The sequence below is a fragment of the Pongo abelii genome, chromosome 7, assembly GCF_028885655.2.
Source record: "Pongo abelii isolate AG06213 chromosome 7, NHGRI_mPonAbe1-v2.0_pri, whole genome shotgun sequence".
In the NCBI taxonomy this organism is placed as follows: Eukaryota; Metazoa; Chordata; class Mammalia; order Primates; family Hominidae; genus Pongo; species Pongo abelii.
In genome coordinates, this window is record NC_071992.2 from 89540015 (window position 1) to 89563818 (window position 23804).

General features: G+C 36.8%; 1 protein-coding gene across 8 annotated transcripts in view; it reads left to right on the forward strand.

Moving 5' to 3' along the window:
- The window catches only part of GDAP1 (ganglioside induced differentiation associated protein 1), a 454780-nt gene that overhangs the window by 42689 nt on the left and 388287 nt on the right, over positions 1-23804 (forward strand). For 2 of the 8 annotated variants that reach the window (XM_063726298.1, XM_054560892.2), the window contains one exon: positions 487-3380. The exons of 5 other annotated variants lie outside the window; for them this stretch is intronic. In XM_063726298.1, coding sequence (XP_063582368.1) covers positions 487-869 — 383 coding nt within the window. In that variant the 3' untranslated portion in view covers positions 870-3380. 8 annotated transcript variants of the gene reach the window in all.

The window sequence follows — 23804 nt, forward strand, 5'->3', positions numbered from 1 at the left end:
CATGGGCCATGTATGCTACTCCGACTAGAGTTGAAGACTATGTTACCTGTCACAAAAGCTCTTCTGCTTTAAATGACTAAGAGCAGTAGCCACTGAGTGATGTTTCAGACTCAGCTTCATGGATTTTTCTAAAGCAGAACTGTTTTTATGAACCAGAAGGAAGTATCTTTTAACTAGCTTGGAGGCTCCCAACCCCTTAGTGTCCTTTACAAAGTGATAAGCTCAAGTGGCTGCAATCTTACATAGGGACCTGGATGGCTGACAGACGTCAAGCAAGTCTCTTTTGGCCTAGGATACATTTGCATGGACTTTTTTTTTAAAGCATGAAATTGTTCTCTGAGTGTGGCTGTCAAGAAAATAAATATATAATGGCCTTCATCTTTTGCTATTCTCACAGTCACCCTTAAGGCTGAGACCACTGATACCAGCTGGAGTCTGTCTGTAGAGTACTTGCCTCTAATTCTCTATGTCCCTTTCTCTAATTAGAAGAGGGCCAGCAACCTTGGCTCTGCGGTGAATCCTTCACCCTGGCAGACGTCTCACTCGCTGTCACATTGCATCGACTGAAGTTCCTGGGGTTTGCAAGGAGAAACTGGGGAAACGGAAAGCGACCAAACTTGGAAACCTATTACGAGCGTGTCTTGAAGAGAAAAACATTTAACAAGGTTTTAGGACATGTCAACAATATATTAATCTCTGCAGTGCTGCCAACAGCATTCCGGGTGGCCAAGAAAAGGGCCCCAAAAGTTCTTGGCACGACCCTTGTGGTTGGTTTGCTTGCAGGAGTGGGATATTTTGCTTTTATGCTTTTCAGAAAGAGGCTTGGCAGCATGATATTAGCATTTAGACCCAGACCAAATTATTTCTAGGTTTGTTGGGATCTTGTCGTGGCAGCTCATCCAAGCATTTAGCTAGACCTTGTGATTGCCCATGGCTCTCTGAGTCTGTCTTATTGAGTAGTTAGCAGTATTTTTTCCTAAAATTCAGAAGTCATCTTTGTTACACAACACAGGGGTTCAGGTAGCAATAGGACACAAAATTGCTTTATTCTACAACTGCCAGCTCCAGGCAGAAATAGGAAGGCAAAGAGATAAGAGAAGGAAAAATGAGAGAATGAAGTCTGTATAGGGTAGAGCAATAGAAAGTAAGCTTCGGGCGCCTCCAACATTCATGGCTGCCTGTCTCATTGGTAAACCTCACATTTAGTTACTTGTGGCTACTGCCCACACATACACTCCTGTAATTGAGAACTCTTAGGAGAGGACTAGGGAATCACTGGGGATAGTGGGCTGGAGAGAACCCCAGGCTTTGTATGTATAGCTTCTCATTTGACCTTAGTGTTAATTTTAAATGCTTATGAATCACACACATTGCTTTAGTAAGATTAAGTGCTTATATACTAGAAATTTGATGCTCATTGGAACACATCTGCCTAACATTTCTGTAAAAGTGTTAAGTGATATTAAGATGATTCCTTACCATTTCAGATGGTCCGCAATTTGAATTACCAAGTGGTAATGGTTCCTTACTGTTTTAGATGGTGCCTGTGAGATACCATTCCTCTGGATGGTCATGTCCAGTCAGTGGGAGGTAGAAAGGGTGGCATCTGTAGCCCTCTTCATACACATAAGTGGCATTTAGGTGAACGTCCCAGCTAATCACTAGGATGTCTGGGTATTGGCTGGGTAGTGGGTATTTTGATGATCTGGGAGCACCAAATATGTTCATTCTTCATTTGGGGAGGCTGGTCTGTAAACACAAAAATTGTTGTCCAGATCTTTCATCTGTTTATGATCGTCAACAAAGACTTGTTAGAAAGGTCTAGTCTTAGCACTTGGCAGTTAATCTAGGAAAGATGAATTAAATGGGTAGATAGTGATGCATACCTGTATTCACTCATGTATGTTTAAGGGATTTGGGGGGGATACCTCAGTTCATGTGGAAGGGACAGTCTCGGTGTGTCCCGTGAATAACCTTGGAACTGCAACAAATGGTTTGTGCTCAGAAAAAGTCTTTCATGGTGACAGGAAGGCAGTTTCCCTGGAGCTGGCCATGAAGGCCTTAGAAGCCATTTCTGGTGTCTGGTGGGTAGCAGGCATAGAGATGATGTGCCGAGGTCCCAGTGAACAACAATAGCCAAAGAATGTACTAACTTTATCATTAATAGGAAAGTCATACCTAGGAAACAATGACTTTTTGATGGCAAAATTTTTTCATTCTATTTTGATGCTGTAATTCCATTTCATGACCTAGTTGTATTAGAAAACCTTGATGAACTATATGTTCCCGATTTACAAAAAATTAATAAAACCTCCAGAGTAAACTCAGTCAAACAATAATTGAGTAGCAGCTTTTATAACATTTAAAATTTGCACATTAGTGTGTTGTCATACGGAGTGTCTGAATCTGTTGCTGGGATATACCAATCCATGTATTCATTAGAGCCATAGAAGTTATTATTCATTAGTTCATAGTGTTTGAGTTCTTTATGTCACTCTGCTAGAAACAAGAATTGAGTCGTGAAGAAATAAGAATTGGATTTTTATAAAAACCTCTGAAGGATATTTACCTATGAAAAGGTTGTTAAGAATAAAAATTAGAAGTCCATGGTTAACTTTTCCTTCAATTTATATTATTCCTGAATCATAGGGAATCTTTCTAGAATGTGTTTATAATTTCCTTGTACAGTTTCTTTGGAAATACGTTAAAGATAGTGGCAATTTCATGTATTTCATGGATACTTGAGTTTATGCTTTTAAGGTGTTTGTTTAGAGATACAACGACCACTAGATGTCGCTGTTCATCCAGTAGAGTAAGATTGAGTGTTCTTTTTGTTCGGCAACTCTTCTAAAATGTTTCAAGCAAAGATAGTAATGACCTCAGTTTCTGAAATAAGGGCATCTTCATCAGATTATTATTCTGTTTGAAAAAAAGCTTGAGGCAAATGTGACTGACTTCCAATGCTTTGAAAGGGATTACAGTATCACACAATGTCAAGCTAGAGTTAAACACACTATTAGCTAAATAGGCACTTATATGTATTTTCTTTTTCATGATTATTGGTGACTGGTCAATGTACTCATCAATTTCCAAAATTTGTATAAATATCACAATTAGAAAAATGCCTGAGGTACTAAAGTTATGTTGGCTTTTTGTGTCTTAACACACATAAATACTATTGTTATTGCAGCAGATGCCTTTTGAATCCATTTTCCATAATTGCGGATAGTCGTAAATTGCTTGCTCAATTTTTAGTAATTATTGCTGTTGACACCAGCGTTGTAGATTTTTGGTGTTGTTGAATGCAATAGAGAGACCAAGACACTATTCTGTAAGATCAATAAAAGTAATTGGAAAATAAATGTGAACCCTAAAACAAAGTACTCATTTTGTAATCTTTTTTGGAAAACAGATGTATTTTTTTCATTTAAAATCAAAGCATCATGTGGTAGTTAAAAGGGTAAAATAAGCAGAGGTTAGGTATTCAAGATACTTAGCTACAGGATGCCATATTTTCGTTATAACAAAATTGCTGACTCTTGCTTCATTTAAATATGCACACTTAAAATGAATAACGGCCTAAAGAATAACACTGATCTCTCAAAAAAAAGAATAACATTGATGCTGCTCATTAATATAGCTCTGTTGCAGCCAGCCACCTACCATGGGAGAGCATGAAAATGATGAACACTGAGTACTTATCTTTGCAAAGTAGTTTTCTTACATGTTTACTGGGTTTCAAGTATTACTCATATTTATGTATATTTTTGACATAGCTAATTCTCTTTTATTGAGTATGGATTATGAATATTCAAATTACCTTCTGCATTTCTAGCTTGGTAAGCTTAGCCATTCTAATCAAGTAGAAATTGAGTACTTTCATTTTGCACTGAACAAAGCAAATTAAATGCAAGTCTAATTGGCATTGTTTTCCTTGAATTTACAAACAAGAACAAAGGGCAACAATACTGAATACTTATGGAAAGTCACCTGAATATCTAACTTCGTAGTCTGCTCAGAAAAAAAAAAACAGTATGGTAAAGACATGAGGGTCAAATTAATGCAATAAATAAGTCAGTATTCAGATATAACCATCATATTGTTTATGCCAACTATTGGCCCGTTTACTTGATCTCTGCTTACCCATATCAGAATGTCTTGATTTTATAATACTCCAGAACAGTTGTTTTACTAGGTAGGGTAGTAGATTCCAAACAAAGTGAGAAGTGTAACTTCTAGTGTGAGGATAGTAGTTTTAATTATATATTACATTATGAAAATGAAGAGAAGGAGTGAAAGAACTCAGTTTATGGATTAGACAGTGGATGGATGACAGCAGTATCCTTTATTGATTGCACCTAAGTTGGGGCCTGACTGTGTGAGGAGGGAGGAGAGATTGGCGTTGGTGAGAAGGCAGTGGGGTAGAGCAGCTCTGTAGCACTTGAGACAAAACATGCCTGCGGTGGGCCTTGATATACTCTTTGATTCAAGTAGCGTGGTGTATCTATTTCATTCACATTACCTTGTCATAAAACTCCTTTGGGAAAGTTAACAAGTTTTTGTCTTCAGTCTTTTACTTTATTACTTATGCATTGATTCCTTAATTACAAAGTGCTGTCATTGAAATCCCTTAGTAGGAGAGCCAATAGTATAGCTTAGTGAAACATAATGAAAGAGTCAAGTTTCCATGCCAAAAACAATATTCATATCCATATATGTAAATTAATTTTTAACAAAGTAAAATTTCAGGCGTATGGCCAGCATGTATAAGTATGGCTTTTGGTATCTTCAGATTAAACTACCTTTTGAATTTAAGAATCTGATACTCAACAAAATTACTTGTAAACATTGCTAAATACATGTCATAAAAATATAATGAAGACAGGTTTTCAGAGAGCCTACATTTATTAAGTTCAGTGCTCAAAAGAAAATGAAGGTTTGCGTTACGAAAATGATATGAACTAAAAATGATTAAAACTAAAAGCAGAAGTAATTACATTGTAAAAATTCTTATTGCTCTGCTCATTCCCTTGCAACATGATGTTACAAACTTTCCCATCAAGAAATAGCATCTGCAGGGCAAGACTACACGAGGCCTATCGAGAGCAATTTGCTAGAGATATTGGACATCAAGCAGTGCTGAAAATCACTGGAGGTTCCTTTCAGGTAGAGGAGGGCCTCGTTAACACCTTGTTAATCCCCTAGTCAGGAGTAAGGACCATGGCCTGGAGTAAGGCTTACCAGCATTTTTCAATCTTGGCCCTATTGATATTGTAAACCAGATAATTCTTTGTTGTGTGGAGCTATCCTGTGTGTTGTAGGATGTTTACCAGCTTCCTTGGCCTCTACCTCCTAAATGCCTGTAGTGCTCCCCACCCCAATTGTGACAAATCAAAATGTCTTCAGATATTGCCAGATGTCACCAGGGGAGAAAAATCATCTCCAGTTGAAGACCACTGCTCTGCACCCATCCTAAAAAAGCCTGAAACCAAGTCATGACAAGATCTGCAAGGGAGATGTATTCTGGAGGTTGATTTCTGCCAAGTCAGAGGTGCTTGGGAAACATCTTGGGCTTCTACGAAGCTTGAGCTTCTCCATAGCAAAGCACAGGACAAAACGTACACAATTTAAAGGTGACTAGCCAGTAACTGCACTGCCTACTAGAACAAGAATCAACATGCTTCAGAGAGAAGATAACAGAATCCAGAGTCTCTATAAGGTATCACTAACAATGTCCAGGACACAGTAGAAAATTACTAGACAAGCAAAGTTACAGGACTATCATTGAAAAAAAGTAATAAATAGATAGGACCTAAATGTTGGATTTAGCAAATACTTTAAAGCAGCTAACAGACAATATATGTTTATAGAATTAAAAGAAAATGTCTGATTGAATTGACAGAAAATCATGGGAGAGAAATTAAAACCATTAAAAGAAACCAAATGGAAATTTTAGAAAATTATGTAAGTGAAAAATTCATTGGATGGGCTTCACAGCAGATGGAAGATGGCAAAAGGAAGATAAAGAAACACAGCCTCAGGAACGTGGAAAATATCAACTGGTCTAATATATGTGTTACGGGAGTTCTAAAAAGAGAACAAAGAATGGGGCAGGAAATATGTGTGTATGTGTGTGCATATATATATATATATTTAAATAATGCCATATTTTCCCAAATTTGATGAAAAAACATTTACTTACTCATCCAAGAAAATCACCGAACTCAGTGAAAGATAAATACCAAGAAAGCCTCACATAGGCGTATCATTGTCGGACCACTGAAAACAAAAAAATCTTGAAAGCAGTTAGAGGGGGGAAAAAAAGATATACACAAGAGAATGATGATAAGAATGTGTGCTGACTTACCAGAAATAGTGGAATGCAGACAACAAGGAAAATGTCTTTAAAGTGCTGATGGGGTGGGAAGGGGTGGTGAGGGAATCCTGCCAATTCAAAATTTTATATCCAGAGAAAATGCCCCTTAAAAACTTGGGGTTTTAAGACACTTTATTTCATATAAATTGAAGCCAAGAGAAGTTGGATCCAGCAGGCCCCCACAAAACCAAAAACTGCTAAAGGCCATTTTCAGGCTGATGGAAAATGATACAAAATGGAAACCAAATCCACAGAGAGGGGAAAGAAAAGTAGTGCCAGGAATGGCAAGTAATGGGTACATATAAAGACTTTTATTGCCTCATAATTTCCTTAAAAGGTAACTGTTTAGAACAAGAATAATAGCATTATTATATAAAATGTAAATTTCTGGGCTCTATAATATATGTGGAAGTAAATATATGAAAAACACAAAGGTTGGAGGAAGTGGATGAATGGAATTACACTATTGTAAAGCTATTAGGTTAGTCATATGTAAGGAATGAAGTGTGAGGACAGATGTGCCAAATGAAAAGTATCAAGTGGGAAGTGTGAAGAAGGAAGTAGTGTGTAGTGTCAAGGGTGAAGTAGTGCAATTTTGACACTAAATAAGCTCTGATAAGAACACATTGTTAGCTCTGGAGGAATACTAAAATTTAAAAAATCCCTAAGAAACAAGTAGAAATAAAATACCAATGAAAGAAGCAACAAAACAAATAAACAGAAGGGACAAATGGAAAACATAGCAAGGTGATAGACTTAAACACACTAAAGCAACAATTGCATGATATGTAAATGTAAATAGCATTAAATGTGAAATGTTCCAATTGAAGGTCAGAGATCAGATAAGAATGCAAGACACAAGTATGCACTATTTATAAGATGTACTTTAAACATGTATAAACTGAACATAAAAGTATGGAAAGCGATATACCAGGTGTATATCAAGAAAGGTGGTATGGCTATATTAATTTCAGAAAAAGTGGAGTTTAAGACAAAGAGTTCTACAAGAGACAAAGAGGGCCATTTGTGAATCACAAAGAATTTATTAGGAAGACATAATCATAAATACATATTCATCTAAGAGCTTCAAAATGTATGTGGCAAAATCTGACAGAACCAATGGAAAAAGTTAGTTGGAGATTTTATCACTATTCTCTTAGTGATGAATAGATAAAGTAGACAGAAATTCAGTTGGGATATAGAAGATCTGAGCACGCTGTCAGCCAACTTGAGCTCATTGACATTTACTAGACATACTCAAAAACTGTGGAATAAACGTTCTTTTCATGTGCATATGGAATGCTCATCAAAGTAGACATATTCTAGGCCATAAAACAAATCTCACTAAAGATTCAGATTTTTATGTTGCAGAGTATATTCTGTGGCCATTGTGGAATTAAGTGAAAAATCAACAACTAAAATATTTTAAATATTTTCAAATATTTGGAAATTAAATAGCACATTTGTAACCCATGGCTAAAAGAAGAAATCATAAGGGAATAAGAAAATATTTTGAGCTGAATAATAAAAATACACTTTAGAATTTGTGAGATACAGCAAAGGCAGTGCTTAGAGAGAAATTTATAGCTTTGTTAAAATTTTTTTTTTGTATTATTATACTTTAAGTTCTAGGGTACATGTGCACAATGTGCAGGTTTGTGACATATGTATACATGTGCCATGTTGGTGTGCTGCGCCCATTAACTCATCATTTACGTTAGGTATATCTCCTAATGCTATCCCTCCCCCCTCCCCCCACCCCATGACAGGCCCTGGTGTGTGATGTTCCCCTTCCTGTGTCCAGGTGTTCTCATTGTTCAATTCCCACCTATGAGTGAGAACATGCAGTGTTTGGTTTTTTGTCCTTGCGATAGTTTGCTGAGAATGATGGTTTCCAGCCTCATCCATGTCCCTACAAAGGACATGAACTCATCATTTTTTATGGCTGCATAGTATTCCATGATGTATATGTGCCACATTTTCTTAATCCAGTCTATCATTGATGGACATTTGGGTTGGCTCCAAGTCTTTGCTATTGTGAATAGTGCCGCCATAAACATACGTGTGCATGTGTCTTTATAGCAGCATGATTTATAGTCCTTTGGGTATATACCCAGTAATGGGATGGCTGGGTCAAATGGTATTTCTAATTCTAGATCCTTGAGGAATCGCCACACTGTCTTCCACAATGGTTGAACTAGTTTCCAGTCCCACCAACAGTGTAAAAGTGTTCCTATTTCTCCACATCCTCTCCAGCACCTGTTGTTTCCTGACCTTTTAATGATCGCCATTCTAACTGGTGTGAGATGGTGTCTCATTGTGGTTTTGATTTGCATTTCTCTGATGGCCAGTGATGGTGAGCATTTTTTCATGTATCTGTTGGCTGCATAAATGTCTTCTTTTGAGAAGTGTCTGTTCATATCCTTCGCCCACTTTTTGATGGGGTTTGATTTTTTCTTGTAAATTTGTTTGAGTTATTTGTAGATTCCGGATATTAGCCCCTTGTCAGATGAGTAGATTGTAAAAATTTTCTCCCATTCTGTAGGTTGCCTGTTCACTCTGATGGTAGTTTCTTTGGCTGTGCAGAAGCTCTTGAGTTTAATTAGATCCCATTTGTCAATTTTGGCTTTTGTTGCCATGGCTTTCGGTGTTTTAGTCATGAAGTCCTTGCCCATGCCTATGTCCTGAGTGGTATTGCCTAGGTTTTCTTCTAGGGTTTTTATGGTTTTAGGTCTAACATTTAAGTCTTTAATCCATCTTGAATTAATTGTTGTATAAGGTGTAAGGAAGGGATCCAGTTTCAGCTTTCTACATATGGCTAGCCAGTTTTCCCAGCACCATTTATTAAATAGGGAATCCTTTCCCCATTGCTTGTTTTTCTCAGGTTTGTCAAAGATCAGATAGTTGTAGATATGCGGCATTATTTCTGAGGGCTCTGTTCTGTTCCATTGGTCTATATGTCTGTTTTGGTACCAGTACCATGCTGTTTTGGTTACTGTAGCCTTGTAGTATAGTTTGAAGTCAGGTAGCGTGATGCCTCCAGCTTTGTTCTTTTGGCTTAGGATTGACTTGGCAATGCAGGGTCCATATGAACTTTAAAGTAGTTTTTTCTAATTCTGTGAAGAAAGTCATTGGTAGCTTGATGGGGATGGCATTAAATCTATAAATTACCTTGGGCAGTATGGCCATTTTCACAATATTGATTCTTCCTATCCATGAGCATGGAATGTTCTTCCATTTGTTTGTGTCCTCTTTTATTTCGTTGAGCAGTGGTTTGTAGTTCTCCTTGAAGAGGTCCTTCACATCCCTTGTAAGTTGGATTCCTAGGTATTTGATTCTCTTTGAAGCAGTTGTGAATGGGAGTTCACTCATGATTTGGCTGTCTGTCTGTTATTAGTGTATAAGAATGCTTGTGATTTTTGCACATTGATTTTAGATCCTGAGACTTTGCTGAAGTTGCTTATCAGCTTAAGGAGATTTTGGGCTGAGATGATGGGGTTTTCTAAATATACAATCATGTCATCTGCAAACAGGGACAATTTGACTTCCTCTTTTCCTAATTGAATATCTTTGTTTCTTCCTCCTGCCTGATTGCCCTGGCCAGAACTTCCAACACTATGTCAAATAGGAGTGGTGAGAGAGGGCATCCCTGTCTTGTGCCAGTTTTCAAAGGGAATGCTTCTAGTTTTTGTCCATTCAGTATGATATCGGCTGTGGGTTTGTCATAAATGGCTCTTATTATTTTGAGATACGTCCCATCAATACCTAATTTATTGAGAGTTTTTAGCATGAAGCGTTGTTGAATTTTGTCCATGGCCTTTTCTGCATCTACTGAGATAACCATGTGGTTTTTGTCTTTGTTTCTGTTTATGTACTGGATTATGTTTATTGATTGGCGTATGTTGAACCAGCCTTGCATCCCAGGGATGAAGCCCACTTGATCATGGTGGATAAGCTTTTTGATGTGCTGCTGAATTCGGTTTGCCAGTATTGTATTACCAGGATTTTACATTGATGTTTATCAGGGATATTGATCTAACATTCTCTTTTTTTGTTGTGTCTCTGCCCGGCTTTGGTATCAGGATGATGCTGGCCTCATAAAATGAGTTAGGGAGGATTCCCTCTTTTTCTATTGATTGAAATAGTTTCAGAAGGAATGGTACCAGCTCTTCCTTGTACCTCTGGTAGAATGGGAAATTTATAGCTTTAAATGCCTGTTGTGGAAGAGAAGGAAAGTTTAAAATTTTTCATGTAAGTTTCCACTTAAAGAGCTACAAAAAGAGGAGCAAATTAAACCCAAAACAAGTTTAAATCCAAAATAAGTAGAAGGAAAAAAAATCAATGCAGAAACCTATGATACAGAAACAAAAATTAACAAAGCTCAAAATTCATTCTTGGAAATATTAATAAAATTGATAAACACCAAAAGGATAAATCAAGAAATGCATAGAGAAATATAAATTACCAATATCACATAATACAAATAGTAGGGATGTCACTACATATCCCGCAGAGTTTAATAAGAAAATTAAAAATATTAGGAACAAATGTTGCTAACTTAGCAACTAGATAAAATTGACAAATTTCTTGAAAAATACAACTTCTCAAAAGTGACCTAATAAGAAATGGGAATTTGGAATAGCCATATATCCACTAAACAAATTGAATTTGTAATAAAAAATAACCATTCTACAAAGAAGACTCAAGGCCCAAATGGTTTTATTAGTAAATTCTATTATGTATGAAGTGAGAAATAATGCCAACTGTACATAAGCTTTTTTAGAACATAGATAAGGGAGTGCTTAACAAAATTATCTTATGAGACCAGTATAACCCTGATACCAATATCTGACTTAAATAAGAAAAAAATTGGGCCAGGTGTGGTGGCTCATGCCTGTAATCCCAGAACTTTGGGAGGTCAAGGTAGGTGGATCACTTGGGGTTAGGAGTTGGAGACCAGCCTGGCCAACATGGTGAAACTCTGTCTCTACTAAAAATACAAAAATTAGCCAGGCATGGTGGTGTGCACCTATAATCCGAGCTACTTGGGAAGCTGAGGCAAGAGAATCTCTTGAACCCGGGAGGCGGAGGTTGCAGTGAGCCGAGATCGTGCCACTGCATTCCAGCCTGGGCCACAGAGCGAGACTCTGTCTTAAAAAAAAAAAAAAAAAAAAAAAAAAAAGAAGAGATCAACTATTCCTCATGACTGTAGATTCAAAACTCCTCAAGAAAGTATTGGCAAAGGAAATTCATTAATATATTTAAAAAGTATACGTCATACATTATAGCCAGTAGAGTTCATATAATGGTTGCAAACTTGGCTTAATGTTGGAAAATTACACAGTGTTATTAACCACATTAACCAAATAAAGATGAAACATCATATAACCATCTCAGTAAATGCAGAAAAAGATTTGATAAAATTCAGCACATATTCAAGGTAAAGACATTCAGGATACTAGAAATAGAAGGAAACTTCCTCACCCTGATAAAGACATCCATGAAAAATCCAAAGTTAATATCATGCTTAATGGTGAAAGACTGAAGTTTTTCCTTTTTATAGATCAGGAATAAGGCAAAGGTATTTACTGTCATCACTTCTACTTGTTATCCCATGGAGTAATAGCCAGTGCAATAAGGCAACTAAAAGAAATAAAAGGTATAAAATTTTAAAGGAATAAGAAAAATTGTTTCTATTTGTAATTGATATGATTATTCCTAAGGAATCTTCTAAAAAACACTTAGAAATATTAAATGCAGTTAGCAAGTTCTCAGAATGCAGGATCACCATATAAAACTCAATTGTTTTATTTGTACTAACAAAATACAATTGAAGAATGAAGTAAAAAATTCCTTTTATAGTACACCAAAAAAGGTAAAACACTGAACACTTAGAATTTAACAGAAGTATAATACAGCCACATTGAAATCTTCAAATAATTGATAAGAGAAATTAAAGAAGACTGAAATAAATAGATAAACCATATGCATGGTTTGGAAAATTTTATATTGTTAAGAAGGCCATTCTCCGCAAATGTATCTGTAGATTGAATGAAGTGCCAATCACCATTACAGCAGTCCCATCTTCTTTTAAAAATAAATTGACAACTTTAATCTAAAATTTATATGAAAATGCAAAGGACATATTAATAGATAGGTAAAACTATTTTGAGACACACTGGAGTTACAGGGATTTTTTTTTTTTTTTTTTTGTTGAGACAGAGTCTCGCTGTGTTGCCCAGGCTGGAGTGCAGTGGCACGATCTTGGCTCTCTGCAAGCTCTGCCTCCCGGGTTCACGCCATTCTCCTGCCTCAGCCTCCCGAGTAGCTGGGACTATGGGCACCCGCCACCAAGCCCGGCTAATTTTTTGTATTTTTTAGTAGAGACAGGGTTTCACTGTGTTAGCTAGGGTGGCCTTGATTTCCTGACCTTGTGATCTGCCCACCTCGGCCTCCCAAAGTGCTGGGATTACAGGTGTGAGCCACCGCACCCAGCCAGAGGGACTTTCATTATCTTACTTTAAGACTTACAATAGGCTGGCTCTGAGTGCGGTGGTGTTTACAACTAATTGATCACAACCAGTTACAGATTTTTTTATTTGTTTGTTTCTTCTCCACTTCCACTGCTTCACTTGACTAGCTTTAAAAAAAAGGAAGACAAGAAATATATAGCATTCAACTTAGTATGGTATTGGCAGAAAGGGTGACAAACAGATCACTGGCACAGAATAGAGAATCCAGAATAGACCTTTCATACATGGTCAACTTTTTTTCTTTTTAAAGCATGGGGGTCAGTTCTGTTTTATTGGGAAAAGAGAATCTTTTCAAAAAATGACACTGGAATAAGTAGATATCTACATTAAAAACATATACCTCAATATTAATCTTAAACTGTACACAAAATTACTTTGAAATCTGTCATGGACCTAAACAGAAAAGCTAAAACTATAAAAGTTCTAGAAGAAAGTAAAGAAAACTTTTCTATTTTTTGGGACTGGAAAAGATTACTAGAAAGGACACAGAAAAGTATTCACCATAAAAAATGATAAATTAGATGTTATCAAAGTTATAACTGCCTGTTTTCTAAAAGACACCATTAAGAAAATGAAAAGCCAAACCACAGAATCAATGAGAATATTCACAATATACATATCTAACAAAGGATGTATAGTCAAAATATATAAAGTGTACCTCCAATTCAATAATAACACAACAAACAACTCAATAAAAATGGGCAAAAGCTTGAATAGATGCTTCACAAAGAGGATATGTGAATGGTCAGTAAGCATACACAAAGATGCTCAACATTGTTATTCATCAAATCTCATGTAACAATTAGATTCAGTTGGAAATCAAATATGCCAATCATTATACTAACATAGAAACTATTAATATACAGTCTAAGCCAAATCCAAATTAAAACCACAATAAGATATTACTTTATATCTACTAGACTGGGTAAAATTAAAAAGGCTGACAATACTATTTGTTGACAAGGATATAGAGTAACTGGAACTTTTATAATTTACTTAAAGAAGATAAAATTCACATATGCTTTGGAAAACAGTGTGGCAATTTCTTATAAATTAAAAATTCAGTTACTATATGACCTAACAATCCCACTCTTAGGTATTTATCCCAAAGAAATCACAACCAATATCCACATGTTTATGCAGGCTTTCACTTCACTGTTTATAGCTACTTTATTACTAATGGCCAATAATTGGAAACTATCCAAAGGTACATTGTGGATGAATGAACAAACTGCTCTATTCATACAGTGGAATACAATTCATAGATAAAAAGAGAACAAACTATTAATATGTACACTAATACAGATGAATTTCCAAAAACATGCTATGTGAGGAGGTAATGGGCTCACACATCTTACTTAAACCCAAGGATGGCCATCAGTGGCCCAGAGCCCTGAACTTGTCCTATGTCTGATATGAGTGAGAGTCCCCCAAAATCAGTGTATCAGTGCCATTTTGGCAAACTAATCTCATGTGATTATGTGAAAGAACAGCTGTGCTGGTCAGTGGGAGTGATTTTTCTACCAGGCCACTCTCCTGGAATTGGATCTGACGTGGGACTCCAAGACACTCTCCTAGGAGCACATTTTAGTGTTCCTCAGGGCATCTGGTGACCCCACATGTAGGTTGGATGGAGAGCATCCAAAATGGGAGAAAGGGGACCAGAGTCCATGCAACTCCTGGTCTGAGCTCAGCGTTCTTTACCTAGGTGACATTGCTGGCCCCAGCCAGTCCCACACAGAAGAGGTGGATTGAGAAGATATTGGGAAACACTCTAAAGTGGTGGCCTCCCTGGGGTGTGGAACCCACACTTCTTGCTTGAGTCTAAGGGCAGTACTGGGAGGGGAATGTTTGATTGGTTCAGTGGGCTACCCTTGATTGATGAGGGTTGACAGTAGAAGATACTGCCATCAAATTAGCATCGATGTCCTCAACTTAGTATCACTGCCAAAGGATTCTGAGCTAGCAGAGGCCAGGTGGCAGCACATAACTAACAGAGGAAAGGTGTACATAATTACCAAAATGAGGAGGATTCAGGCAAGTATACAAATGGGAGCCCTTGGCACATACATAGCTATACCATTTCTCTTTCCACCTGGGGGGCCTCACTCACACATATGTATATATTCCAATATGCACATTTCATACTGAACAACCACACTACCCACTTCCTCTGTGGGTTTACAGGAGTGCATACTAGCAGCATGATCTACCCTTGACAGGAAAGACTTAGGGAAGAGTTGCTTGTAGGTTCGAGAAGTGGGCTCAGGGCTAATTGAGCAGGGAATTTCATAGTCCCTGGTCCTTGGAGTATTGTTTTGAAGTGGTGGTGTGAGCCCTGGGAGGGCATGTCCTTTTGGCCCTATGGACTTTTACAGGGAGGGTTTTTGTTGGAGGCTGGAGCAGTCTTCCATTAAATGTGGGTCACAGAGAGATCCAAGGCAAGAGTCATGTCTGTCCGACTTTCAGGGTGATAGTGTACATGAGGAAAGGGTACTACTCAGGCTTTTTGAGGGCAGTTCCAACTCTCGAATATGAGGGTTCCAAATTCATATGGAACCCTCATGAATTTCCTGGCATGTGGAGTAAGAGCCACTGTGTAGGAAGGGCCAAGTAGAGGCCAATGGTATTGTAAAAGTGTCCCGCAACACTGCAAATCAAAATGGCAAACTAGAAACCATCTTACATCCTCAGAGGAATTTCAGAGATGAGTGTTGGCATCAAAGACTTAAAGGATACAGGGGTAGTGGTTCCCTGTTCACATCACCTGTTTAGACCTTCCAAAACCCAATGGTTCATGGTGGATGATTGTATTATTACAATACAAATTTTACCAAGTAGGACCCCTACTTGTAGCTGCTATGCCAGCTGTGGTATCTTTATTGTGACATATGAAAACTTCTGGCATTTGAAATGCAGCTATTAACTTGTAATTCCCATATGTAAAAATGATAGAAAGCAGTGTCTCTTATGTGGGAAAGACAAAAGCATGCCTTTCCTGTCTTGCTCCAGGGCTATGTTAATGTTCTTGCTCTGCATCTTAACAGCAGGGATCTGGATCTGTTCAACATTCTGTTGAATGTCAAGCTGGTCCTCTTTTGTGGTGACAGGTTAATTGGACTTGGATAGAGGTTAGTAGGAAGTACTCTACTTGCCCAAGAATGACACGTGTCAGAGGAGCAAAACATCCTAAATAGGAGAAGAGACCTGCCTCAATGGTAAAGATTTTAGGGGTCAAGTAATCTATATGCATGCAGGGACTTCACCCCCAACATAAAAGGCCAGTTGTGCCTTAAACCCTCTATTCCTAAGAAAGAGGCACAGCACTTGGCTGGACAGTTTTGGATTTTGATAGCAGAATATACTGCGCTTGGGGTACTGCTCTGATTCAGTTGTGGATTGACTGCAGTTTTGAGTGGGGTCAGAGCAAGAGGTGGATCTGTAGCAGGATCAGGCTGTGGTATAAATGGCCTTGCTTCGTGGGCTGTGTGAAGCCAGCTGATGATGCTTGTGAGGTGAAAATATTTTTCTTCTTTTACAAAGAAGTTTTAGTCATCAGAAACAAAAGCCCACAAATACACTAGCAATTAGGATGAATATTGTGTGAGATTCACGGTATAAAAATATTGCATTGAAATGATTAGTGACTAGTCTTTCATCTAATATTCTTAGTTTACAGATGAGTAATCTGAGATATAGGAAAAGTAACTTGTCCCCAAATAGGCTTTTCTAATTGATGGATGATTCTAGAACTCAAGTCTCCTAAATCCTTGATAACATTATGAGGCAAAATTTGCCTAGAATGATTTTTAAAAATTTATGCTTGCACATTTAAAGACATAGGTCACCCTACAGAGTCTTTTTTTTTTTTTTTCACCAAAGGGGCATGTTCAGTGTATTTCTCCACTTTAAAATTCCTTTATATATACAAAATAAATTTATATTTAGAGAGAGATTTAAAAGCAATTCTAAGGATAAAATATTTAGAATTCTTTGAAAAATAAAATAGTCATTCTATGAGTGTTTTTTGGTAGTTCAGGCATATAAATTTAAAGACTTTGGACACCATTGAAAAGATAAAAATTTTTCTTTAACCATCTTCAAGTTTAAGTCTATGGAATGGACAATATTGCAGTTAAGGCCCAGGTGTATAATTTTGTCTAATCAACATAAAATAATACACACCATGATTTTTCTCTGGGACTCTTCCACCAGCTCACCCCAGTGCTTAAAAATGCTCCTGCCTTTTATTTCAGTGGAGTTAATTCAATCTCTTCCCTATTGATAGTCTTAAATAAAGTATTCCTAATCCTGTTTAACTCTGTCCAGTGTAATTTTCTTTGACAAGTGACAGCACATCAGTGATTGCCTGGGAACTGGAGTAGGTGAGGGAGAAAGGGATTACCAAGGGGGATGAAGAAATGTGGGGATGAGGGATGTTATTTGAGTGTGTGTGTGTGTGTGTGTGGTGATGATAAATGAGTGTATTCACAGTCAAAATTTATCAAATTGTTTATTTATATCAATAATATCTCAACAAAGCTGTTTATATTATCTGACCCAATAATTTGAGTTTTAAGACTATTTTATTAAAGTAATTACATACATGTACAGAGATGTATGAATAAAGATGTTCATGGTAGCAAAGTTTGTAACAAAAAAACTGGAAACAATCTTGTTTATCAGTAAGAAAATTATTAAACTAGTTATGGTACAACCATAATGTTGTGAAGCTATTAAGAGTGAGTGGAAAGATCACCAAAAGCAAACTGAAGATTCATAGATATGTATATTATTATGTGTGATTTTATTTATGTAAAAAAAAGTAAGTAGGGCCGGGCGTGGTGTCTCATGCCTCTAATCCTAGCACTTTGGGAGGCCGAGGTGGGCACATCACTTGGGGCCAGGAGTTCGAGACCAGCCTGGCCAACATGTCAAAACCCTGTCTCTACTAAAAATACAAAAATTAGTTGGACGTGGTAGCAGGTGCCTGTAATCCCAGCTACTCGGGAGGCTGAGGCAGGAGAATCGCTTGAACCCAGGAGGCAGAGGTTGCAGTGAGCTGAGATCATGCCACTGCACTCCAGCCTGGGTGATAGAGCGAGACTCCATCTCAAATTAAAAAAAAAAAAAAAAAAGTAAGTACATGTGAAAAAATTTAACACTGAAACTCCTGATAGTGGCTGATTCTGGAGAGGCGATTGGAATTGTGCAGGGATATGTGTGAGAGAGGTCTTAAACTTTTTACCATATTTTATATGGTAAACTTTATATTATAAAAGTTTATATTATAAACTTTTTCCATATTTTATATCAGTAGTTGGCTTATCTTTGGGAGGTCAATCCTCTGCTTTCTCCTTCATTTCCTTTAATATTGGCCACTATGCTGGGGTACATTACCAACTAAAACTTTGTTTTTTTTTCCTACTATTTTCTAGTTTTCAAAATAGTGAGTTGGTTCCCTAGTATCCTTTAAAGATGACTAATGAGGGTTTTCTTGGTACTATTATGATTTACACTTACTTCACATACTTCAATCTGTTGCCTTTATTATTTTATGGATGCGCAAATTGTCCTATCTTTGGCCACTTTAAGCTATTCAAATTGGCTCCTGAGTTCTTTTCTTGTGCTCATGATATAATTTAATAGCTTCCTTGATTTCTGGTATGTTAAGGTACTTCAAGCTCGTGTTTTACATTTTTTGCCCCAGACTTGGAATCAGCTATTTTTCTAAAGAGCCGTAATTCCTGTTAGTGGGAAATTATAGGAAGTTTCCTCATTGCTATTGGTTTTTTTTTCTAGATCTTTTCAGTGGCTAGAACTTGGTATGTTCTAAATATTTACAAGCATGAAGTCATAAAAGGATTCTATTCTCTAGCTAACATATTAGATAACATGGGTATTAAAAAAGAATATAGAAAATGCTATCACTGAGTGTTGTTACTGATCATCATATGCTAGTTTAATTATAGTTTACTGATTTTGCCTAATAAAAAATATTGAGTAACATGCTTGGAATTAAACCCTGAATTTATCATCCTTTTTTTCATTGGCAAATACTACTTCTAAATTCTCTTTATCTGTGTTAAATGATTATACTGAATACATGACTTAGATCTTAAAATAGTATCTAGAAAAATAATTAATGAAAAACAAATGGAAGGCTGGAGTTTTTGTTCTCATCTATAATCTGGATGAGACTGTAACAATTTTTTTTCTGTATAGAATTTCACTTTTTTTTCCCTGAGTATGTATCAGCTTAGAATTTTGAACTATTCAGGTGGATAATTTTTGGATTACTAATTTTGTCTATCTATCTTTTATTTTAGTTACTCTCTGGAATCCTTTCCTGTCAGGAGTTCTAAGCTTTTTACTCTTATTTGTTAAATTAAAATTTTAGAATTCATGGCATTTGAATACAATTTAAGCTAAAAACCAAACACAACAAACTTCTTCCTCAATTTGCTTACAAATCCATCAGCTTATAAAATGTTTGTAAAACTTTCTAACACATTTTATAGACCTGGGTTAAGTCTGGGTCTTTTCAAGATATAACACTCAAGTTAACCAAAGTTCCATGAAACATGACATTTTGTTTCCCTGGGTGTTTGCATACAAACTTATTTAAACACATCCAAATTCAGGTCGACCTTTCAGTACCTTAGTTAGCCCTTCCAAAATTGGGTTGGGGGAAATCTTAAACTCAATTCAAATTAGCTTGCTTTGCAAAATTTCACCTGTTTGCAGGTTTCTGATGGCTTTCAGCCCAACATTTAACTCAGTTCAGGTTTATTTAAAAACCAGATGGTATTGGCTTTAAATTGACCTGGACTTGTTCCAAATGCATTCCACTGAAATTGTATCCCAGGTTAGTTAAAAGCTCATCTCTAGAAATCCCATTTCTTCTCTTGAGAGAGAAGGATCTGGCTGCATTTTGAGGGGTAGAACTGATTTCAAAAGTTTTAGATTTGATAGTCTGTTTTTCAGTTTCTACAAATATTTCCATCCTTAATTTAAAAATGTGTTTCTCTAGCAAAAGAGAATCCAACACTATATATAAGCCTTGACAGAAATCTTATTTCCAAATCTTTCTTTTCATCTTTCTCCAGTCAGAGGCTTAATCACTTCTTTATCTACATCCTCTGACATTAATGAGCCTTACCTCTTTTCCACACTCTCTCCATACGGTTGGAAGAAGTTATTTTTCTCTTAGTTTGCCAGTTTATCAGGTTTGGTTTTTAGCTGCACCTATTGCCGATTCACTTCTTCCATGAAGCCTTCCAATCAAAATCTATGAAATGCCAGAGAGGAAACACATACACTCACAAATATAACAGATATTTTTCCAACCTGTGAATCAACTCTGCATCTTGGTGGTGGTAGGTATCTAAGAAGTAAGATTGTTTAAGTCTCATGTTGTCACATAACACGCATGAATTCAACCCTTAACTCCAAGGTGCAGATTTCCTGCCTCTGAAATGATGAGAATAATGATTTTATTATTTACTTCACAGGAACTTCTTATTTGGAATACAATCAGCTGAATTCAGACAATGCACTGATAACTGCTTGCTTTTTAAAACATTCTGATGTTTATTTTAAAAACAATTTGTTGAATTTAGTCCATTAATATATAATGTAAGTTAACACTTTCTTCCCTGAGAAGATTGTGTGTGTTCATGCCTCTTGTAGCTCCTGGTAATTCACTTCAATGGGGGAAATAACAACTTGCAGTAACAAACTGTATTATACAATTTTTAAAAATTCTTCTCAGGCAACCTCTTTTTCAACCACTGTTTTGGTTCCAGAGCCCCTGCATGAACAATTTTTATATTTTTCCAAAGTAAAAATTGTTTTCTTCAGGTCTTTTCTTTCCACTAGGAAGTCATGTTTTCCCTGTGAATGGAACTTAAACCCCAATTGTTCACCTCTAAATTTAAAACCCACAAAATTTGGCCTAAAGTAAACAAAACACATTCAGTCTCTTGTTTCTAATTGCTCGAAATTCTATCCAGGTTTTCCAAAAGTTGATTGAGTCTTACCAGCATTTTCTGTGAACCACACATGGATTTCGAGTTTACAGAGAAACCCCAAACCTCTAGAAATAAACCTCACATCAAGAAGGTTTCATTTGGTTTCAAGTTTCACTACAAAAATTCAATATAACTTCATTAAAAAAGCACTAAGCAACACTGGAAGAAGTTGATCTCTGTCGCCAATGAAATGCCATGCTTATGTATCATTGTGTAGCTGCACCGACTTACATCTTTATGTCTTGAGTAAAATCCACTGTATATTTTGCAGTTACTACAACTATGCCCATTTTATTTATAGCTGAAGTCGCAATACTGACTTTACGTGTTGAAATTACACTAAAAAGTATGCTATGGAACAATATCCATATGGATATGGATCTATTCCAAACCACAGTTGAATGCTTTGCTAGCAAAGCAAATAATATGGATGCTAAATAGCTAAACACTAATCTATTAACTTCTACTAAAAGACCTAGAATCACAGAACTGGAAAGGGACTTTAAGAAATTTTTTAAAGATCATGGTACATCTTCTGTGGTAGGAATTAGATATTACCAAACCCAAGTCGCTTATTTTATGGATAAAGAGTTAGGTGGTATATAGATCTTTTTATTATTATTATTATAGTTTAAGTTCTGGGATACATGTGCAGAATGTGCAGGTTCGTTACATAGGTATACAAGTGCCATGGTGATTTGCTGCACCCATCAACCCGTCATGTACATTAGGTATTTCTCCTAATGCTATCCCTCCCCTAACCGCCCCCACCACCAACAGGCCTCGGTGTGTGATGTTCCCCTCCCTGTGTCCATGTGTTCTCATTGTTCAACCCCCACTCATGAGTGAGAACATACAGTGTTTGGTTTTCTGTTCCTGTGTTAGTTTGCTGAGAATGATGGTTTCCAGCTTCATCCATGTCCCTGCGAAGGACATGAACTCATCCTTTTTTGTGGTTACATAGTATTCCATGGTGTATATGTGCCACATTTTCTTAATCCAGTCTATCATTGATGGACATCTGGACTGGTTCAAAGTCTTTGCTATTGTGAACAGTGCTGCAGTAAACATACGTGTGCATGTGTCTTTATAGCAGCATGATTTATAATCCTTTGGGTATATACCCAGTAATGGGATGGCTGGGTCAAATGGTATTTCTAATTCTAGATCCTTGAGGAATCGCCACACTGTCTTCCACAATGGTTGAACTAATTTACACTCCCACCAACAGTGTAAAAGCATTCCTATTTCTCCACATCCTCTCCAGCATCTGTTGTTTCCTGACTTTTTAATGATCACCATTCTAACTGGCGTGAGATGGTATCTCATTGTGGTTTTGATTTGCATTTCTCTAATGAACAGTGATGATGAGCTTTTTTCATGTGTTTGTTGGCTGCATAAATGCCTTCTTTTGAGAACTGTCTGTTTCATATCCTTCACCCACTTTTTGATGGGGTTGTTTGTGTTTTTCTTGTAAATTTGTTTAAATTTCTTATAGATTCTGGATATTAGCTTGTTGTCAAACGGATAGACTGCAAACATTTTCTCCCATTCTGTAGGTTTCCTGTTCAGTCTGATGATAGTTTCTTTTGCTGTGTAGAAGCTCTTTAGTTTAATTAGATCCCATTTGTCAATTTTGGCTTTTGTTGCCATTGCTTTTGGTGTTTTCGTCATAAAGTTTTTGCCCATGCCTATGTCCTGAATGGTATTGCCTAGGTTTTCCTCTAGGGTTTTTGTGGTTTTAGGTCTTTACATTTAAGTCCTTAATCTATCTTGTATTAATTTTTGTATAAGGTATAAGGATGGGGTCCAGTTTCAGCTTTCTGCATATGGCTAGCCAGTTTTCCCAACACCATTTATTAAATAGGGAATCCTTTCCTCATTGCTTTTGTCAGGTTTGTCAAAAATCAGATGGTTGTAGATGTGTGGCATTATTCCTGAGGCCTTTGTTCTGTTCCATTGCTCTATATCTCTGTTTTGGTACCAGTACCATGCTATTTTAGTTACTGTAGCCTTGTAATATAGCTGGACGTCAGGTAGCGTGATGCCTCCAGGTTTGTTCCTTTTGCTTGTGATTGTCTTGGCTATACAGGCTCTTTTTTGGTTCCATATGAAATTTAAAGTAGTTTTCTCTAATTCTGTGAAGAAAGTCGATGGTAGCTTGATGGGGATAGCATTGAATCTATAAACTCCTTTGGGCAGTATGGCCATTTTCACAGTATTGATTCTTCATATCCATGAGCATGGAATATTTTTCCATTGTTTGTGTCCTCTCTTATTTGCTTGAGCAGTGGTTTGTAGTTCTCCTTGAAGAGGTCCTTCACATCCCTTGTAAGTTGTATTCCTAGGTATTTTATTCTTTTTGTAGCAATTGTGAATGGGAGTTCACTCATGATTTGGCTGTTTGTCTATTATTAGTGTATAGGAATGCTTGTGATTTTTGCTCATTGATTTTATATCCTGAGACTTTGGTGAAGTTGCTTATCAGCTAAAGGAGATTTTGGGCTGAGACGATGGGATTTTCTAAATATACAGTCATGTCATCTGCAAACAGAGGCAATTCTACTTTCTCTCTTCCTATTTTAATACTGTTTATTTCTTTCTCTTGCCTAATTGCCCTGGCCATAACTTCCAACACTAAGTTGAATAGGAGTGGTGAGAGAAGACATCCTTGTCTTGTGCCGGTTTTCAAAGGGAATGCTTCCAGCTTTTGCCCATTCAGTGTGATATTGGCCATGGGTTTGTCATAAATAGCTCTTATTATTTTGAGATATGTCCCATCAATACCTAGTTTATTGAGTGTTTTTAGCATGAAGGGGAGTTGAATTTTATCGAAGGCCTTTTCTGCATCTATTGAGATAA